The sequence below is a fragment of the Haliotis asinina genome, chromosome 10 (genome assembly GCF_037392515.1).
Source record: "Haliotis asinina isolate JCU_RB_2024 chromosome 10, JCU_Hal_asi_v2, whole genome shotgun sequence".
NCBI lineage: Eukaryota > Metazoa > Mollusca > Gastropoda > Lepetellida > Haliotidae > Haliotis > Haliotis asinina.
Genome location: NC_090289.1, coordinates 17,116,841 through 17,136,212, shown reverse-complemented (window position 1 = coordinate 17,136,212; position 19,372 = coordinate 17,116,841). Strand labels below are relative to the sequence as shown.

The 19,372-nt window shown below is 40.4% G+C and overlaps 1 protein-coding gene across 1 annotated transcript in view; it reads right to left on the bottom strand.

The window, feature by feature from the left end:
* LOC137298038 (chitin synthase chs-2-like) overlaps positions 1 to 13,935 on the bottom strand; it is a 40,028-nt gene extending 26,093 nt beyond the window's left edge. The window contains exon 1 of the mRNA XM_067830076.1: positions 13,775 to 13,935. Coding sequence (XP_067686177.1) covers positions 13,775 to 13,816 — 42 coding nt within the window. The 5' untranslated portion in view covers positions 13,817 to 13,935. The remainder of the gene's footprint in view (positions 1 to 13,774) is intronic.
* Positions 13,936 to 19,372: the final 5,437 nt, after the last annotated feature.

Sequence of the window (19,372 nt, the reverse complement as noted above, 5' to 3'; positions counted from 1 at the left end):
TACGCCATGGGAGCTTACACACCAGCATTTTTCTTCATGGTCCCCGGACAACAGCTATTGGCTAAATTATCTGTTTGTAATGCACCCGTTGAACATTGAGTCAGTAGCGAGATAAACCTGAACATGCCCCATGCTTCGGCGAAACACTTTGTAGAGACTTCCGGTCTAACAGATAATAACACTAATGCGGAATATTAGTGCAGTATTGCAGATGGACTTGACAAACATGGAGCTAGGGCATACTTTACAGATATGTCTGAAGTGTGCCTAATGGCATCAGAACACGCCTGTGTTAACACGAGATCTCCTGACCACTCTTTGAGTAGTCACCCTTAGAGAAATGACCAGATGACGTCGATCAGAGCGCACACATGAAAGGTTCTTGTCCAACGAAAATTTATACATTGTCGAGTACAAATATAAGGTTCATATATTTCCTGCTTTATTTTCAGCTTTACAGTTGACTCCAAAAAATGAAAAAATCGTATCTTCCATAATACTGATTACAATTGTAAGAGTAATTGGCAATACATTTCTGATAACTAATTATCATTGAGAAAATATTATGATGGACTTAGACTGAATCTTAACTATATGATACAAATTTTACATCGTTTAACAACATATTAAATCAGCATGTAGCAACAGTTTATAGACGTGTAATGTACGTTATTTCGCGGTAAATGTTTTCGAACTTCAAATGACGACACTTTTGAGGGTTCTACAATGTAAATCAACACGCAATCATTACATGTGAATGACACCGTGCAACACAGACCAGCCATAACAGTACTACTATCGCACAACTGTTTCAATGATTCCAGGTGGTAGTGTCTTTGTAATCAAGTCACACCCCACACATTCTATTACATGGGTTTCTGACAAAATTACGTAGATTTTATGAACTTGTACAGAAATTAATATTCGTATTCTATTTCATAATTGTTTCAACACTTCTTGGTCCACATCTGAAGGATCTTAGTAAATCAGCCTACTCCATACATACAGTCAACCTTCTATGTGTCGACCTGGAAATGTCAAATTTCCGGTTTTCTCGAATTCATTTGTGAGTCCAAATTATCCAAAGTAAGCAATAAATTTCTTTAATGACGCGAAAAGTTTAGCACATGAAATACCAGCCACGCGACGACGCTCAACAAACTTCTGATTCGTCGTTTTCTCAATGGTGTTGATGTATGTGCTTGAGTGCAGCACATCCTTGTCTGTGTTGATACAGAATTGACTTGATAATATTATGAAGTGAATTACAGTAGCTAACACTTATTCAAGCAGCAGATGCATAGCCGTCTTTGAATACTTCTGATGCATCTTTCTGTTGGTACACGAAACATAATCTTACCTCACACATGAATGCCACTTTCTGATTGGCTAAGCGCTTTTCTGTTATTTTCAATGTACACCGCTAGGCATTCCGAACTCTTCTGGTGCTTCATGGTAGTACTTTTTTTTATCTCGAATAACATTGAATCACGCATCAAGCAGGGAAATTACCGATGTTTTGTGATTGCAAATCGGTGGAAGGGAGTTAACTCTAAATCTGTCTGGAAAATGGCGATTAGCCTAGCATTCAACAGAAGTGCTTCAAACAGTTCAAGATTAAAATTCAGGTGTACGGTAAGATAAATATGTTGTTCACTGGTCCCTTGGGGGGTTTATGTTCCACGAGCCCGCAGGGCGAGAGGAACATAAACAAACCTCTAGGGTACATGAGCCCATGGCCCCCTCGAGTCGTGACCAGTGAACAACTTATAATAAACCTTGCAGATTAACAACGTTGGGGACGTACCGTAAGTGGCCTTAATGAACCTACAGTTGTCTTTGAATCCGTTAAGACAACCGATGCTCGTCGTAAGAAGCGACTACTAGGATCGGAGGTCAGGCTCGCTGGCTTGGTTCAGACGGCATCCCGATTGCATAGATCGATATTCATGATGTTGATCATTGGATTGTCTAGTCCAGACTTGATTATTTATAGACAGCCGCCATGTAGCTGAGTGCGGCGTAAAACAACAAATCAACCACCCAACCTTTGTTTTCGACCATGCATTAACTGACATGTTAGTTAAACTACTTGACTTTGACATTACATGTTTCTTCTTTGCTGAACCTTGAGGAAGGCTCACGTAACATCTGCTTCGCCAGCAGATTCGAACCCAGGACGCCCATATTAATTAATGAAATAGTTTTATAACACGGGCCATAAGAGATATGTTCACTTATATCTATTAACATGACGGAAATTGTTAATCCCTTTGTGAACGTGAAGGTTTGGTATTATGTAGTAACATTTAGTATTTAGTAACTAACATTTTCTCAATGAGAAATGTGCTTGATCTTGATAGACCTATCCAAAAGACAAACTAATATCTGGCAGTTGACAAGTGTGTTTCATTTGGTCCATATAGAACAGAATACTTACCATGAACACATTTCATAGCCCCAGTTGCCTAAAGCGAGATGCACGTTCCAAAATAACAGTGAATGGCGATGTGGTAGCTCATTCTTTTTTCCACTCAAATGCAAGTTCTTGGGCGATCACGAGTCTTGGTTAACGCCGTTTTGAATAGTACTAGAGTAAATGTCGGTGTGTCACCAAAATGATATAGGAATGTCTTAACTGATCCACGTTCGTAGACGTTCAGTACCTTCAAGGAACCCACTACACGATTATGGTATTGACAGACCTGATGCTCAAGCAGAACGCGACCAATGATGCTTCACCTTCACATAGACTTACGGTAGTCTTAGTACTAAGATTGTTTTGTACAACAGCACCCTGAATGCGCAATCGGTGCGCGACACTGCATAATAATCTGCACTGCCTCCGATACTACAGATACCCTTGTAGTAACAGAGGAACATGCTGTTGAAAGATACTAGAGATACCCTTGTACTAACAGAGGAACATGCTGTTGAAAGATACTAGAGATACCCTTGTACTAACAGAGGAACATGTTGTTGAAAGATACTAGATACCCTTGTACTAACAGAGGAACATGTTGTTGAAAGATACTAGAGATACCCTTGTACTAACAGAGGAACATGTTGTTGAAAGATACTAGAGATACCCTTGTACTAACAGAGGAACATGTTGTTGAAAGATACTCGAGATACCCTTGTACTAACAGAGGGACATGTTGTTGAAAGATACTAGAGATACCCTTGTACTAACAGAGGAACATGCTGTAGAAAGATACTAGAGATACCCTTGTACTAACAGAGGGACATGTTGTTGAAAGATACTAGAGATACCCTTGTACTAACAGAGGAACATGTTGTTGAAAGATACTAGAGATACCCTTGTACTAACAGAGGAACATGTTGTTGAAAGATACTAGAGATACCCTTGTACTAACAGAGGAACATGTTGTTGAAAGATACTAGAGATACCCTTGTACTAACAGAGGGACATGTTGTTGAAAGATACTAGAGATACCCTTGTACTAACAGAGGGACATGTTGTTGAAAGATACTAGAGATACCCTTGTACTAACAGAGGAACATGTTGTTGAAAGATACTAGAGATACCCTTGTACTAACAGAGGAACATGTTGTTGAAAGATACTAGAGATACCCTTGTACTAACAGAGGGACATGTTGTTGAAAGATACTAGAGATACCCTTGTACTAACAGAGGGACATGTTGTTGAAAGATACTAGAGATACCCTTGTACTAACAGAGGAACATGTTGTTGAAAGATACTAGAGATACCCTTGTACTAACAGAGGAACATGTTGTTGAAAGATACTAGAGATACCCTTGTACTAACAGAGGAACATGCTGTTGAAAGATACTAGAGATACCCTTGTACTAACAGAGGAACATGCTGTTGAAAGATACTTTAAGATTTCGTCATTATTTTAAACATTAGAGCACGACGACAAGACGTCTGCTGAATTGGTAAGACACCCGGTACCAGACGACTGGACAGAACCTCCTCAAGACCACTACATGGATAGTTAGTTAGCTCATTCTGTTTTCCACTGAACTGCACATTTCTTGGGTGATTACAAGTTTTGGTTAACGCCGTTTTGAACAGTACTAGTAAATGCCAGCATGTCAGCTAAATGATACTGGAATAAATGTCTAAATGTTTTAACTGATCCAAGTCGTAGAAGTTATCGTGTGATCAGTTGTCCCTCGGGAATCTCCTCCTCCCCTCCATCATGACTTCATCTCTTTAGTCACGTGCCCCACTACCCATTTCAGTTTCTAGTATCATGACATGTTTCATTCATGCAAAAGCATCTTTTGGAATTTTAAATCCTCACAAAAAGCGTTCCTGGACAGTTAGTGTGAGAAACATCTCTTCAAACATGCCCGTGTATCAAGAATGATGACTACAAATTTCCCATAGTCTACTTTCCCTTCGCGTTGACCAATATCCCTGCAGTTCCAAAGAATGGGATCCAAACCTCACACCTGTAATCAAAGGTGCAACTTCAAGACTCCAAGACAGCTGTCAAAAAGTTTGGCCCTGTTCTTTCAGCAGACATGTCTTTGCTTTTATTTGAATGACTTGACTGAGAATTACAAATTGACCACATGCAATACCTGTTTAAAGGGCTTATTACATTATGAGTTCTGAAGGGTGGTAAGAGATCACGTAGGGCTATCAGTAGACGCTTCACCAGAGCCACGGTGTAGATGCCGACATTGCGTGTCTGTGGAACTCCCGTGTTGGGTCTTGTTACTTCGCAGTCACCAAAACAATGCTTGTCTCTGTCTATTAAAAGCATCATTCATACTCGGCTACTTGACAAATAGTTGCGGCATTGATACGATTTCTTCAGCATGTTCATTATTCGAGACAAAGTCGTGTTACACCATTGAATAGGCCTAGTTTTTTGCATATACATGGTGTTCAGTAGTTTAGCGCGTTGGTTCCTACACTGTATCTCTGTGTAATTTGTCTTTACACAACGATTGAGAGGTGATTCTTGCTCCTTTATCAGGTGAATGCTGAGTCAGGACAAAGAGTGGATGTGTGTATATGTAAGGATGAAGCCGAAAGATCAATCGTGAAGTAATGTTAGACACAGCCGATGAATTTAGAACAAAAGAGTGTACACTGGGAAAGTAAATGCCTTGGTCCCGGTTCATATCTGGCTTCTTTCTCTTGGTCTCGAATGCTTTCTTTCACCTCAGGCAGAACACCAAAGAACATTCAATATGCTAATGAGATTTGTAAAGGTCACACTAAGTCCACCCCAAAACCCAGAGGATGTGTAAACGTGTTAACATGCATTTGTGGAGACAAGTACATAGGAGAGACACCGAAAAAAGATAAAGAACGAAAGACCTCAGTAGGAAAATACGACATGAAAGCTGCCCTTTCGGAACACCTCATCACAACTTCCGACCGCCATTTTTCCCGGCAGTATACCAAGGTGGCACACACCAACGTTACCCACTGTGAAAAGAGCAAACTTCAAGAAAGCATCGAGACCCAGAGACAGAAGTCTCGTATCCACTCTTCGTACTGACCCAGCATCACCAGATAAAGTAGTCCCGTATCCACTCTTCGTACTGACCCAGCATCACCAGATAAAGTAGTCCCGTATCCACTCTTTGTACTGACCCAGCATCACCAGATAAAGAAGCAAGAATTAGCTCCGAAACGTCGTGTAAAGAATAAAAAGACGTTGTTATCCATAGAACGTGTCATGTATTCATTTTCATTCAGCTTCAAAATGACTTTCAAGAAAAAAAACACCACCTAGTTGGACTACACTTTTATGCAAAGTGACAGGTAAGTGAAATGTGAAACATGTTGTTGATATGAATAACATAAACGAAAAAAATATGAATGTGATAACGTCATGTGCTTAATCATTTATCATAGAAACGAGTAATAGAAGAAATGAAAGTGTATGTGTTCCTTTATTCTTTCATAGAATTTCACCCACAGTGCAGTGCAAAGTTTGCGAAGAACACTGAAAAAGAATAAAGGAATACTTGTACTTTATGATGTCCCTTTATTCATGTCCATGAGTATATGTTGGTTTACATGATTGGATTATCTGGCCATAATACTGGTATAATAAAAACAGTCTGTTTTCTGATATATCAAGACATGAGATGGGACAGGAATAAGCGCCCGGCAATTCACGTTCTGTGTGAGGTTTGGTTAGATAACGGAATCCCGACAAATCAATCAGATCATCCATCAACAGTTTGTGTACGAAATCTTCGTTTGTCACTAAACCATTAGCTGGTTAACTCACGCACTTCTGCACCCCAGTGAACACGTGTTTTCTGTTCTTTTGTCCTTCAATGTAGTATAAAGGACGCTGTAAGGCAAACTTTGATACAAGGTAAATCACAAGATCAAGGGTTACAACACCGAAGCATGATTTCAGATGATAAGTTTGACAAATATTGATGATTCATTACTGGTAAGACTACGATGTGATTAAACGCATGCTCTTATCTTTTATACGCCAACACGAAACTTTCGTAGAATGCAATATGCAGTACAATCAATCGCTTAAACTTGTCACCTTCCCGTTGCAGATCATAGCACCGTCTCCGGGAAACGTGGGTTGAAACGCAATCCCTGCACACAAGACAGCATAGGTGTGTCCCATAGCTACTTCCTGACTGCAGGGTAACCCTCTAAGTGGTGCCGGTCGTATAGTACACCCTGATGTACTCGAATGTCGAATATATACATTTTGTGTGTCAGTAAAGTTTAATGCTTTACGTGTTTACGTTTAATACTTACCTTAAGAGTAAGTCTAAATATACATTAAAGTCTACCGTTTGACACTCAGGTGTAAATAATTGCCTTTACCGTTTGACAACTATGACTTTCTACGAACGATCCGTTGAATGTTAAGAGAAGAACTTCCTTCTCCGTGTCATGCAACGTGTCGATGAAGATTGTGAACCAAGTACGATACGAGAATCTGAATTGACATTCGCATCATCCGAGTAAAGAAGCTGATCAGTTACAGAGCGGTGATTATCTGCTAGTGTAATGATACCTTCAAGACATTGGTGATCTAATAATATGTTATTTAAGTTGATTGTGCTCTAATATCATTGTGCACATTGATAGCAGCAGTGTTCTCATATTCTGTCATACAGCTCCGAAGCAGTGGCGATCTAGTATTGCACTACAAGTTGATAGGCACGGTGATCTAAATATATATTGTGCAACATGATTTTGCTCCAGATATTGATAAGCGTTAGTGTTTTCATATCATATGCTTGCCAGCATTGGTGATCTGATATTGTATTATAGAACTTGCTAGCATTGGTGATCCGATATTGTATCACAGAACTTGCAAGCATTGGTGATCCGATATTGTATTATAGAACTTTGTTCTAAGGGTGCGTCTTACAAAAGTGAACAGTAACGGATATTTTTTCTACGTGGGTAATAGACAACAATACATTTTTTCTAAACATGTTTTCTTCTAAACCCCTTCTCTATTGTTCCAAATCTTTTTGCTCCAGTGATCTTGACAACACTCATTCAACGATTAGGAAACGAAACATACACTATATGCATGTCAAACATGTTTTGTGAAGTAGCATTTAAAGTGCTGACATATTTTCCAGCTGTAATCCACACAAGGCACGATATTTCCGACTCTGGTATATGCCACATGTCTCCTGTGAGGGCAACATTTTATCTGTACAAATGTAGCTTCACTGCTTCTATTGTTTACTATGCTCTCAACACCTGACATTACCTTAACACTGGCCATAAAACACACTTGTCATGACGTAGAGAGCTCTCTCAGATTAAACCTCGTTTCACAAAACGTGATTTAATACAAAATGAATGATGGTATCAAGCTGATAAACAATTCACGCCTGTTTGTACGACTCGACATCCACTAAGCCCGAAAGAGGTCACCGAACAGAAATCCTTGTTATAAGTAATGCATATATATATGTATCGATGAAATGCTTACATGCAATAACTTACTACTTATTTTTTACAATGCACTCATATAAATCTTACCACAAATCAAGTGACACTTTACGATAATTGAGGCAGTTCAGTCTCATATTTTTATTCATGAATATAAGTTACCAAATTTAATGGGAATTTTTAAACGTTGATATTATTTTTAGGAACGGCATTATCGCATCCTGTCTTTCCCACTGATAACCACTATGAGGTGCCAGAGGTGATCACGTATCAGTACCTCCCGCTTGGGAAAGAAGCGTTTTACTCGTCAAACTCTCGCAGTTCTTTTTAAATTCTGTCCTTAATAATCATTATTTATACAGACGAGTCAATTGACATTTTTCATGTTGCTCTGATGTTTTAAAGTTAATGTTTGCATACTGGGTCATTTGTTTAAGACATGTCTGTATGTGCGTGACATGGCAGCCATGCTTACGACAATTATCCACCAAACATGAGAACCTTAAACTGTTATGTTATAATCAGAAATGGTAACTGATCCGAGTCAGTCCGGTTTAATGTCTCAGATGAAAGGAAGGTTCAAACAAGATAATGTCAACTCATGACATCATCGCGGTCATAAAGAAACGAGGAAGGGTGGGGCCCGTTGAAACAGTGACCTGTCTAGATGGGCATAACGTACCCGTGAAGATCCGGGTTAGAACTGATCTTCAGTAACCAATGCATGTAGTAACAGGCGACTAACAGGATCGGATTGCCAGACTCGCTGGACTTAGTTGCCACATGTCACCGTATCCAATTACGCAGGTGGATGCTCATACGTTTGATCACTCGTTTGCCCGGTTCAGACCAGATCACTACAGACCAACGCCGTATAGGTGGATACGTGCGGCGTCAAGCCAAACCGATGAAAAAACTTGTAATGGCATTCATCATATTTTTATTTGTTAGGACTTGTATTAATGAGAAGTATTCATACTCGTCGTGTGATTACAGTACCACATCATTCGGTGTCAGGAATATGAACATTCCGCTGTCTAAGTGACCATGTAATCAAATCTTAGCCAAACACTTGTCCAGCTGTTGACCCCAATGAACGTTCAAACATGAGGTTTATGAGACGATAAGTTAAGGACAGTCAACACAAGGAATGTAAATCTCTGACATCAAGTATTATAACATGACGCGGTGAAAAGCTTTCCTGAATGTATAATAGAAATGCGTTGAGGCGCTATCCTCAAAGGGAAAGAAACTGAAACATATTATTATCTTAAACATGATAACTGTCTACAAAAAACGCACCCAAAGTTTTTGTGAAGATCTTCGTGTCCAAATGATAACTCTGCCAGTTATATATTCTGTTAGTTGTTTGTCAGACATGCACTAGTTTTAGCCTTTACTCTCATCAGAGATGTACACTAGTTCTATAAGAAGAGAACACTGGATAGTTAACCCAGTTTTATAAGGAAAGAACATGATTTACTATTTCAGTGTTGATAAAGAACGAACAGTGATTAATGAAGTAGTAGTAAGTAAGTGAGTGAGTTTAGATTGACGCTGCTTTTAGCAATATGTCAGCAATATCAAGGCAGGCAACCTATGTGTTGAACCGAACCCGGGCCTTCGGTTCGAAGTATGAGTCACATGCTCTACTTCCAACACCAATAACAACAAAGCAATAACAACAAAGGGTGTTTTTCAGAGTCCATTCTTCGAAGCTCTGATCAATATGCGTGATGCCAGCTACGACGGTAACGCCAAGTTGAATTAGACGTGCCCAACGATGAAGCTGATATTAGCTCATCAACGTCTTTCCCCTGAAGTTCAATGAATGTGTCTCGGAATCGGCGTCTTGACAATGTGGAACTCAAGCAAAGTCAGTACACAGGTCGTCAAAGTAAGGAATACGCTATGTCGGTGCAAATGTTTTCGTAAGGAATCCTCAATGGCGGGTGTGACAAGAGGTGTTCGAGTTCTTGGTCGCTCGCCGGTTCTGTCGGTCGTCTTGCACAGTCTGTCCTGTCTAGGTAGCTTCTATAAAGCGCACACTTATTGGAACGTTACTTCACTTGCACCCAACTGCCTCATGCCTTTTGATCTCTTCCGTTGTTTAGCAGCAGGGTCTGTCAAGTGCTGATTTTAAAGCTCACTGATAACGCATGTCTGTCAAGTCGTAATACTGTTTTGTGCACGACTCTCGTGCTTCATGTACACTTCACGTTTTCTTCATTGCCCCATTCATTCTGCGCACCATCGCACAAATGTAACAAATTTGAAATAAAGCTCTGTTCGATTCAGTTCGTCTCTTTCACTCAAAAACAGGTTTGGTTTATTTGGGTTCTTATCCGCCTGACAGTCCTCCTTGCGCTGTCAGAATCAAGGAATGCAATGAAGCCTGTGCGTGAGTTGATGTCTTTTCTTCGCGTTACTTTTTGTAAGGTATACGCTAAATGTAAAGAATCCTTGGTACAGCATAATGTCCCATGTATATGCACCATCTGGGGAGTTACTCCCCTTGGACATGCCAGAAACGTGGAATCTTGGATGATTTTACGTTAAATGTGGTAATATGATTGAAATACATGAAAAGAGAAGGATAAATGACAACAGTATTTCCAATCGCTGCCAATGTTGAAGTCTTCATAAAATTTACGACCTTTACCATAGTAGAACTTTAAACAGGTGGGCTATTTTTGGATTGATACTCGTCAGTACATGTTAAGAAGTGAACATAATTTATAAAACAGCGACGTGTTCCACATGTGAACAATGTATGGCGTAGGGTATTGTCCGCTTATCTGGGGATATGGGGATGTATGTGCGCAGCACAAACAGGTATATTAATCTCCATGCCGTCATCTTTGAGGTACCAGGGTAGAATAGCTGGGTACCCAAGCAGATGTTACGTCAGACGTGACATGGGTACCATCATGTAAGTCATGTTGTGTGATATGTACCATCTGATCAACATTTTGGGACCCAGTCCCTTTTTCCGTATGGTTCACAATATCGACTTGCAGTGTCCAATACAAAAACAAGGATATCTCGTGGATACTCAACAACGTCAACAACAAACGTCACCCATGGATAACGTATTAGTTCAAAGACCACGGTTTTACAACAATCATCAAAAGAGTAATATATCCACCCCCTACAGAGCCCATAAGAATGTTCAGGCATACTCTGTTTTACAGATTAATATTACAAACGCACCAGAACGGGTTCGCGTGATCCGTCATAGTCAGGCTGGTAAGGTTCATCAAACCATCATGTAAACCAACACTGTAGTCTTCTGCATTACTCATGGTGTCATAATAGCTGTACTCCTGCTGGAGAACATTTTTTTCGAGGAACAAATATAAAGTATTGCCGATTGCTTTCATAAAAAGTGGCTTTACATCGATTCTCAATAGAGCAGGTGTCTAGAAGATAAACATGCAGAAAGGCATTTTGCCAAACCAGGGACTACAGTAGAGGAAGCGATGGGAACCAGTGATACCCACTGCATTGCCAGATAATTCCACCAGATAGTTTATGCTGGTTAACCATAGCCATTGAACACAGGTTGTTCTTGTGCGACTGAATAGATTTAAACTGCTCCTACACGCACAGCTTATATATCAGTTACCGTTGATTGCTTCCACTCCCCTACTCATCTCTGCCCCCAAGAACCCAGTCTACAGCTCACACTGCTGAACAGTCTTCTGCCTGGGTACATTGTTACAACTAGCATTGTTGAACAGTCTACTGCTTGGGTAGCAAGTCCCAACACTAGTTGTTGAACAGTCTAATGCTTGAGTAGAATGTCACAACACTGGTTATTGAGGAGTCTAATGCTTTAGTAGCACGCACAACATTGGTTGTTGAACAGTCAAATGGTTGAAAAGAAAGTAACAGCAGTGGTTGTTGAACATTCTAATGCTTGAGTAGCAAGTTCCAACACTGGTTGTTGAACAATCTAATGCTTGAGTAGCATGTCACAACAATGGTTGTTCAACAATCTAATGCTTGAGCAGCATGTCACAACATTGGTTGTTGAACAGTCTAATGTTTGAGTAGCATGTCACAACACTGGTTGTTCAACAGTCTAATGTTTGAGTAGCATGTCACAACACTGGTTGTTCAACAATCTAATGCTTGAGTAGCATGTTACAACACTGGTTGCTGAACAGTCTTATGTTTGAGTAGCATGTCCCAACACTGGTTGTTGAACAATCTAATGCTTTAGTAGCATGTCCCAACACTGGTTGTTGAACAGTCTAATGTTTGAGTAGCATGTCACAACATTGGTTGTTGAACAATCTAATGTTTGAGTAGCATGTCACAACATTGGTTGTTGAACAATCTAATGTTTGAGTAGCATGTCACAACACTGGTTGTTCAACAGTCTAATGTTTGAGTAGCATGTCACAACACTGGTTGTTGAACAGTCTAATGTTTGAGTAGCATGTCACAACATTGGTTGTTGAACAGTCTAATGTTTGAGTAGCATGTCACAACATTGGTTGTTGAACAATCTAATGTTTGAGTAGCATGTCACAACACTGGTTGTTCAACAATCTAATGTTTGAGTAGCATGTCACAACACTGGTTGTTCAACAGTCTAATGTTTGAGTAGCATGTCACAACACTGGTTGTTGAACAGTCTAATGTTTGAGTAGCATGTCACAACATTGGTTGTTGAACAGTCTAATGTTTGAGTAGCATGTCACAACACTGGTTGTTCAACAGTCTAATGTTTGAGTAGCATGTCACAACACTGGTTGTTGAACAGTCTAATGTTTGAGTAGCATGTCACAACACTGGTTGTTGAACAATCTAATGCTTTAGTAGCATGTCCCAACACTGGTTGTTGAACAATCTAATGCTTTAGTAGCATATCACAACAATGGTTGTTGAACAGTCTAATGTTTGAGTAGCATGTCACAACATTGGTTGCTGAACAGTCTAATGTTTGAGTAGCATGTCACAACACTGGTTGTTCAACAGTCTAATGTTTGAGTAGCATGTCACAACACTGGTTGTTCAACAATCTAATGCTTGAGTAGCATGTTACAACACTGGTTGCTGACAGTCTTATGTTTGAGTAGCATGTCCCAACACTGGTTGTTGAACAGTCTAATGTTTGAGTAGCATGTCACAACACTGGTTGTTCAACAATCTAATGCTTGAGTAGCATGTTACAACACTGGTTGCTGACAGTCTTATGTTTGAGTAGCATGTCCCAACACTGGTTGTTGAACAATCTAATGCTTTAGTAGCATGTCACAACATTGGTTGTTGAACAGTCTAATGTTTGAGTAGCATGTCACAACACTGGTTGTTCAACAGTCTAATGTTTGAGTAGCATGTCACAACACTGGTTGTTCAACAATCTAATGCTTGAGTAGCATGTTACAACACTGGTTGCTGACAGTCTTATGTTTGAGTAGCATGTCCCAACACTGGTTGTTGAACAATCTAATGCTTTAGTAGCATGTCACAACATTGGTTGTTGAACAATCTAATGTTTGAGCAGCATGTCACAACAATGGTTGTTGAACAATCTAATGCTTGAATAGCTGAGAACCACTCAACCTATATAGACTATGGATCCAACAAATGTGAAACACTGAAAGGACAATTCTGCACTTTTATTTACTTATCTGTTTTTATTTGTGTGGGTTTTTTGTCTTTACATAATTTAACAACTTCAATTCAGTATTTGGCAAAAACGTCAACAAGCATTTAAAATAAACGACAATTTTACAATTAATAATATAATTGTTGGTCCCCAAGTTGTATATCCAACTTCACAACATCAGTGTAATAAGTCGCACAACATATAAAGACAGTCAAATGGTAAATTGTTATTGCTTACTTACAGTGCCAGGATAAACCTCTTGAAGTCTACCATCCCAGTCCATGGTGTATAGATTCTACACGATCACGACATCAATGACACCGGAATCCTCGGGTCGGTATGTCTCTTAACAACGTCCCCCAGGCCGATAACAGGTGCACGCTCTTCGTTGTCAGTTTCAGTAAGAATAAGGTAGTGTTTACCCACAAGTTGTAGCAAAACGATCACGTGACTCTCGGTGTCGTTGCTTTCTACCTGCGCCTTGTTCACGTCAACTAGTAGGTGTTTGATCAAGGCTTGTCTGAACTGGTCATTTGCCTCGAAGATCATTGGTATGAGATAAAATCGGACACCATCGAGGTATACTCCCTGTCATTATTGACTGAATGTTGTCTGTTGTGCGTGTGTGACGGCATTCTGCAGGTGTATTGTCAGTCGGCGTAGCCTGTCTTTACCCGAAGGACTGGTGGGAATCCCTTGCAGATCGTCATAGCGGGTGCTGGCGGTCCGCACCTTCCAGCACCTTGCCCATTCTTTGTCATAAGCCTCACTTATCAGTATTTATCAGTTTCATGATCGTGCATTCTGTCTGTGACGTCTCCACTGTGACAAGTATTAGTCTTGTGACAGAATCTTCACTTTCGAACAGGAGATTCTAGAAGGGTCAATTCTAGATTGTCACTGCAGAGGGTGATTCTCGATTGTCATAACAGACGTTGATTCTCGATAGTCATTACAGACCTCTCGGTTGTCGTTACAGACAATGATGCTAGATTGTCATAACAGTGATTCTCGATTGTTTTAACAGACGGTGATTCTCAATTGTTATTATAGACGGTGATTCCAGATTGTCACAACAGAGAGCGATTCCAGATTGTTTTATAACAAAGAGTAATTCTCATCACTGTTTGGAATGCTCGACTGTCGTTATTGACTTGTCATCTTAGTTGTCATTACAGATTGAGTATTCCTGAATTTGATAACTGACGGTGATTTAAGTGTCACCACGGACGATGGTGACTCTTGTCATAACTGACGGACTTGAAGATTGTCATTTCTTACAGGATGTTTACTGCTATTGTCATTGCTACTGCAGAGTAACATAACAATGTTCACTTGATTTTTGTGATACTTCAATGTTCGTTCTATGTGTCAATCAACACTCAATCGTCTTGGGAGGCGTTGTGGTAGCCTAGTGGTTAAAGCGTTCGCTCGTCACGCCGAAGACACGGGTTCGGTTCCCCACATTTTCTGGTGTCCCCCGCCGTGATATTGCTGGAATATTGCTAAAAGCGGCGCAAAACTAAACTCACTCAATCAATCTTCTTGATGAAACACCCACAAGCAAACAACTAAGACTGACTTCTTGTCATGTATGACGTTGAGAATGTTGTAAATACGTCACACCCACATGGGTGCAGTTTCTCGTGGTTAGTCCAGAGGAACATGTGTCAAGTGACAGTACTCTCCTCCTAGGGCGTGTAAAATATGTATAGGAGTTTCTTGCTGTCCCCTATCGACACATATAATATATACGGCGCATACGTTTCAGATAACGTTTCACTGGGGTTCATAAATCTCACTCATCTTTCCCTTATGAGTGATTTTAAATACACTGTCCCAGTTATGGCGTTGTTAGTTTTTTTATTACCACTTCATTCACTGTGTTCTTAAAATAGTGATTCATATATGATAGTGGTGAACGGGTCAAAATCCCGATTAGAAATGACGTTATACTTTTTTGTCCCCTTTACCAAAGAACAGTCCCGCATGAAATTTGACCTATACAAGGAGTGGTTACAGTATATCTTGAAATTAATGTGAGGGTGACTTAAATGCCGCAAACTTTAACCAGGGGCGTGGGGTAGCCTACTTAATTAAGAATTAGCTCCTCACCCAAAGACCCAGGTTCGATTCCCCACTGGGTCACAACGTGTGAAGCCCATTTCTGGTGCCCCCTGCTATATTGGGGGTGCAGGGGACGAGCTGGTTAAAGCTCCAAGCTAGTGATCCAGCGAGGTTGACGTTTTGGGAACGAGCTGGCTAAAGCTCCAAGCTAGTGATCCAGCGAGGTTGACGTGTTGGGAGCGAGCTGCATCAAGCTCCAAGCTAGTGATCCAGCGAGGTTGACAAGTTGGGATCGATCCTGTGACCGTGTGTAAAAACACTTGGAGTCAAACCTTTATATGACGAATCTCTCAGTGTTGTCACAACCCTTGGTGTACTGTGCAAAACCATGTGCACTTAAAAGAACACATGTATCTGTTGGTAGATGATCAGACGGAGGCCACATGAATAAGTGTAAACACCTAGATGTGGGTAAAGCAACGAACAGTGAACATAGAGTACTGTGTCTGTGTGTCCCAGTCCACCCAGTTGTAAATGGGCACCTCATAAGGACGAAAAAGCCACATGACCTCCGTGCGCCTAATGGTACCAAGCGATTTATACTCCACAGGGGGTTGAGATTGATAATACGACTTGCCGTTGAGATCCAGAGATCAACATCCAGTGATCATGGGAAAAACCAAACGCCTTTAAGCAACTGAGCTGGAAGTTGGCGCTATACAAATGTCAGTATGTATGTATATTGCTGGTATCTTGCTAAGAACTACATGAACCATACTCAGTCATCTTAACCACCAGGCTACCACGGTGCCCTTCTAATATACCTGCTTAGTGTCTGAATATATATTTCGGAATGTAACAAACCAACCTATTTAAACTGAAAAGAAGCCGAAGGACGACCAGAGATTCAGAGACTAAGAACATCTGCATTGGGATTACACCTGCTGAGGTCATTATCAATTAGGGGTTACACGTGCTGAGGTCATTATCAATTAGAGTGACTGACCCTAGGAAATCTAGACTTGCTTTATCTAGAGCGTTAGCACTGCAGGGAGGGCTAGGCTTAAGGGGAAATAATGTGGTTTACGGACTGTGAGACAGACTAGCTCTCTTGCTGTCAGAAACTGCTGACCATGTGATAGCTAATGATGTTCAGGGTATACAATGCACAAAACAAAAATCGTGTGATCCTATGATCCTAGTGAACCAACAGTTTGGAACAGAATATTGACTACTTCAAGAAATATGTCCACAGTTCATTTTATTTTCATGAACAGCTGAATTAAATATATATTACATGAACAGTGTCCACATAGTAACCATGGCAACATATCAGTATGTCACCGATATATCAGGGGGCGTTGGTATGCCTGTGATTATGTGCAAAACAAGAGCAGTAACAGGGTATAACATACCTAAGGGTGAAATATCTCAGCTGAAGTGTTGGTTTACCAACGGTTTACCACTCAATAAAAGCCTGGTTGCATAATCAGTACCACAGCACCCTCCTTTGTCAACCAGACCATCAAGAGCACCCTCCATCCAAGCACCAAGAGTCCCAGACAACAATCAGCTCCCTTCACCATCAGCATCCCGTACATCGGATCAACTAGCCACCACATCCGCAGACTCCTGAAACAACAGGCCAACATCAACGTCACCTTCCAAACAGGCAACACCATCCAGAACCTCCTGCAAGCAACAGGCAGGCCCATAGCAACCCAGAAGCCAGAACCAGCAGGTGTAGTGTACCACATTGAACATGTTGAATGTGACTGTGGCAACACTTATGTTGGTGAAACCTCCAGACCCCTCATCCACAGACTCAAGAAACACCAGACCTCAGTTAGTAAACAGGACTCCAAATCAGAGACCACCCAAACCACTCCATCAACTGGAACAACATCAAGATCTTAGAAAAGAACCAATCAGACTACAAAATCCGCAAGCTACTAGAGGCACTCCACATCATGAAGACTGAACCAGCGATCAACAGAGATGAGGGCTACCAAATCCCACTCGCATATCATCATTTGATAAAATAATTCTGTACTTCAATCCACATTGTTACAACACTCTACTGGCTTCCAATCTCCTATACCCTAATCCTTATTAACTTCTACCTTCCCATCAGCATGTGTACATCAACCCCATTAATTGTATAAACAACTCATCGTCTTCTCATCCTTGTAACAACAATTCATGTATATATTCCTCCACAATGCATTACCCTGTACCATTTGCTTGACAACGACATTAGTATAAATGTCGAAACATCCCACTCACTGAATAAAAGAAGTTGCATATCCATAAGCCATAGTCCTCATTCAACACAGCAACAGCTCGTCCTAAATGGAGATTGTCTCATATACTTTAAGCCTAAATAATAGTTCTGTTCCTTAAACCCACATTATTCCATTTGTTTGATGGACATCTGACCAACTGTGGTTCCCTCTCAGAAAACAAATCTACTGACAATGTGTTCTGATGAGAGGTGAGCCTTGACTGTATATCTCTTGGACACAGTTCCCATCTGTAAAATTGGGGGGCAGCATCGAAAAAATAGCAAACAAACCTGTGACGAAAACAAATCCCCTATTGTATGTGCCATACCCATGTTCATAATTTGCTTATAAGAAAGAGTCAGTGAGTTTAGTTTATGTGGCACTCAGCAATATTTCAGCTATATATGGACCACATACAGTGTGAGATAAGATCAACTAAGGCATTTAGTTTCACATGGCTATGAGACAAATAAGTGAGTAACAGTAAACAAAGGAAACTTTGCGTAATAGACACCTCCAGTGCCCTCCATCAGGCAGGTTGCCCAGTGACAACAGGAAAGGTTCTATCATCTTACAAGGTCTCTGTCATGGGTTTTGTGTCGTGCAATTTTTCATAGATCTTTGGAAAACATACTTAAAAACCAGAACCGTCCTATGGTGATTGAAGGCAGTTATTAGACATAAACAAGAGATTTCTGTGGAGATTATTTAACTTATCAAACTTATCAAATATGATGCACCAAATCTTCCTTAAAAGGATTTCTAAAACAAGACTGTATCTAACAATTACATATATAACTGAAAGTGAAATGCTAACACTTTGATCGGTGAATCAACCTGTATTTCTCCAAATAGTTCCTCCATGTACAGAAAGGTTTGTATATGGTGAAGTAGCTGGTAAATATTAAGGATTAGTGAACTTCTTCTTTTGTACTTCAGTTTAAATTATGTTAAATACAATATACTTCTCTGAGTGAGTGAGCTTGTTTAGTTTTATGCCCACTCCGCAATATTCCAGCTATATGGCGGCAGTCTGTAAATAATCTGGTCCAGACAATTCAATGATGAACAGCATGAGCATCGATATATGCAGAAAGTGTATGATGACATGTGTTAACCCAGTCAGCCTGCCTTAAAACCTGACCTCGTTAGTCACCTTTTGTGACAAGCATGGGCTCCTGAAGATCAATTCTACCCTGGATATCCACAGGTATCTTCTTCTCGAAAACCTCTCCAACAGCGTGTTCATTGATCAGATTCGTACTTTAACAAGTTTCTGTTTCTTCATAAAGAAACCAGAATGATATACACATTGGGTAACAGAACTGTAAATTTCTTGTATTGATACTGATGGTCTTGTCTCCACGAAGTCAGGGGCTCAAAATACCTCATACAAGATGGTGAAAAACAACAGAAATTGTAAACAAAACAGATTAAGGCCAGTGGTTGCTCCTGAAGGGATGTTTGGAAACCATGCACCAAGTTTA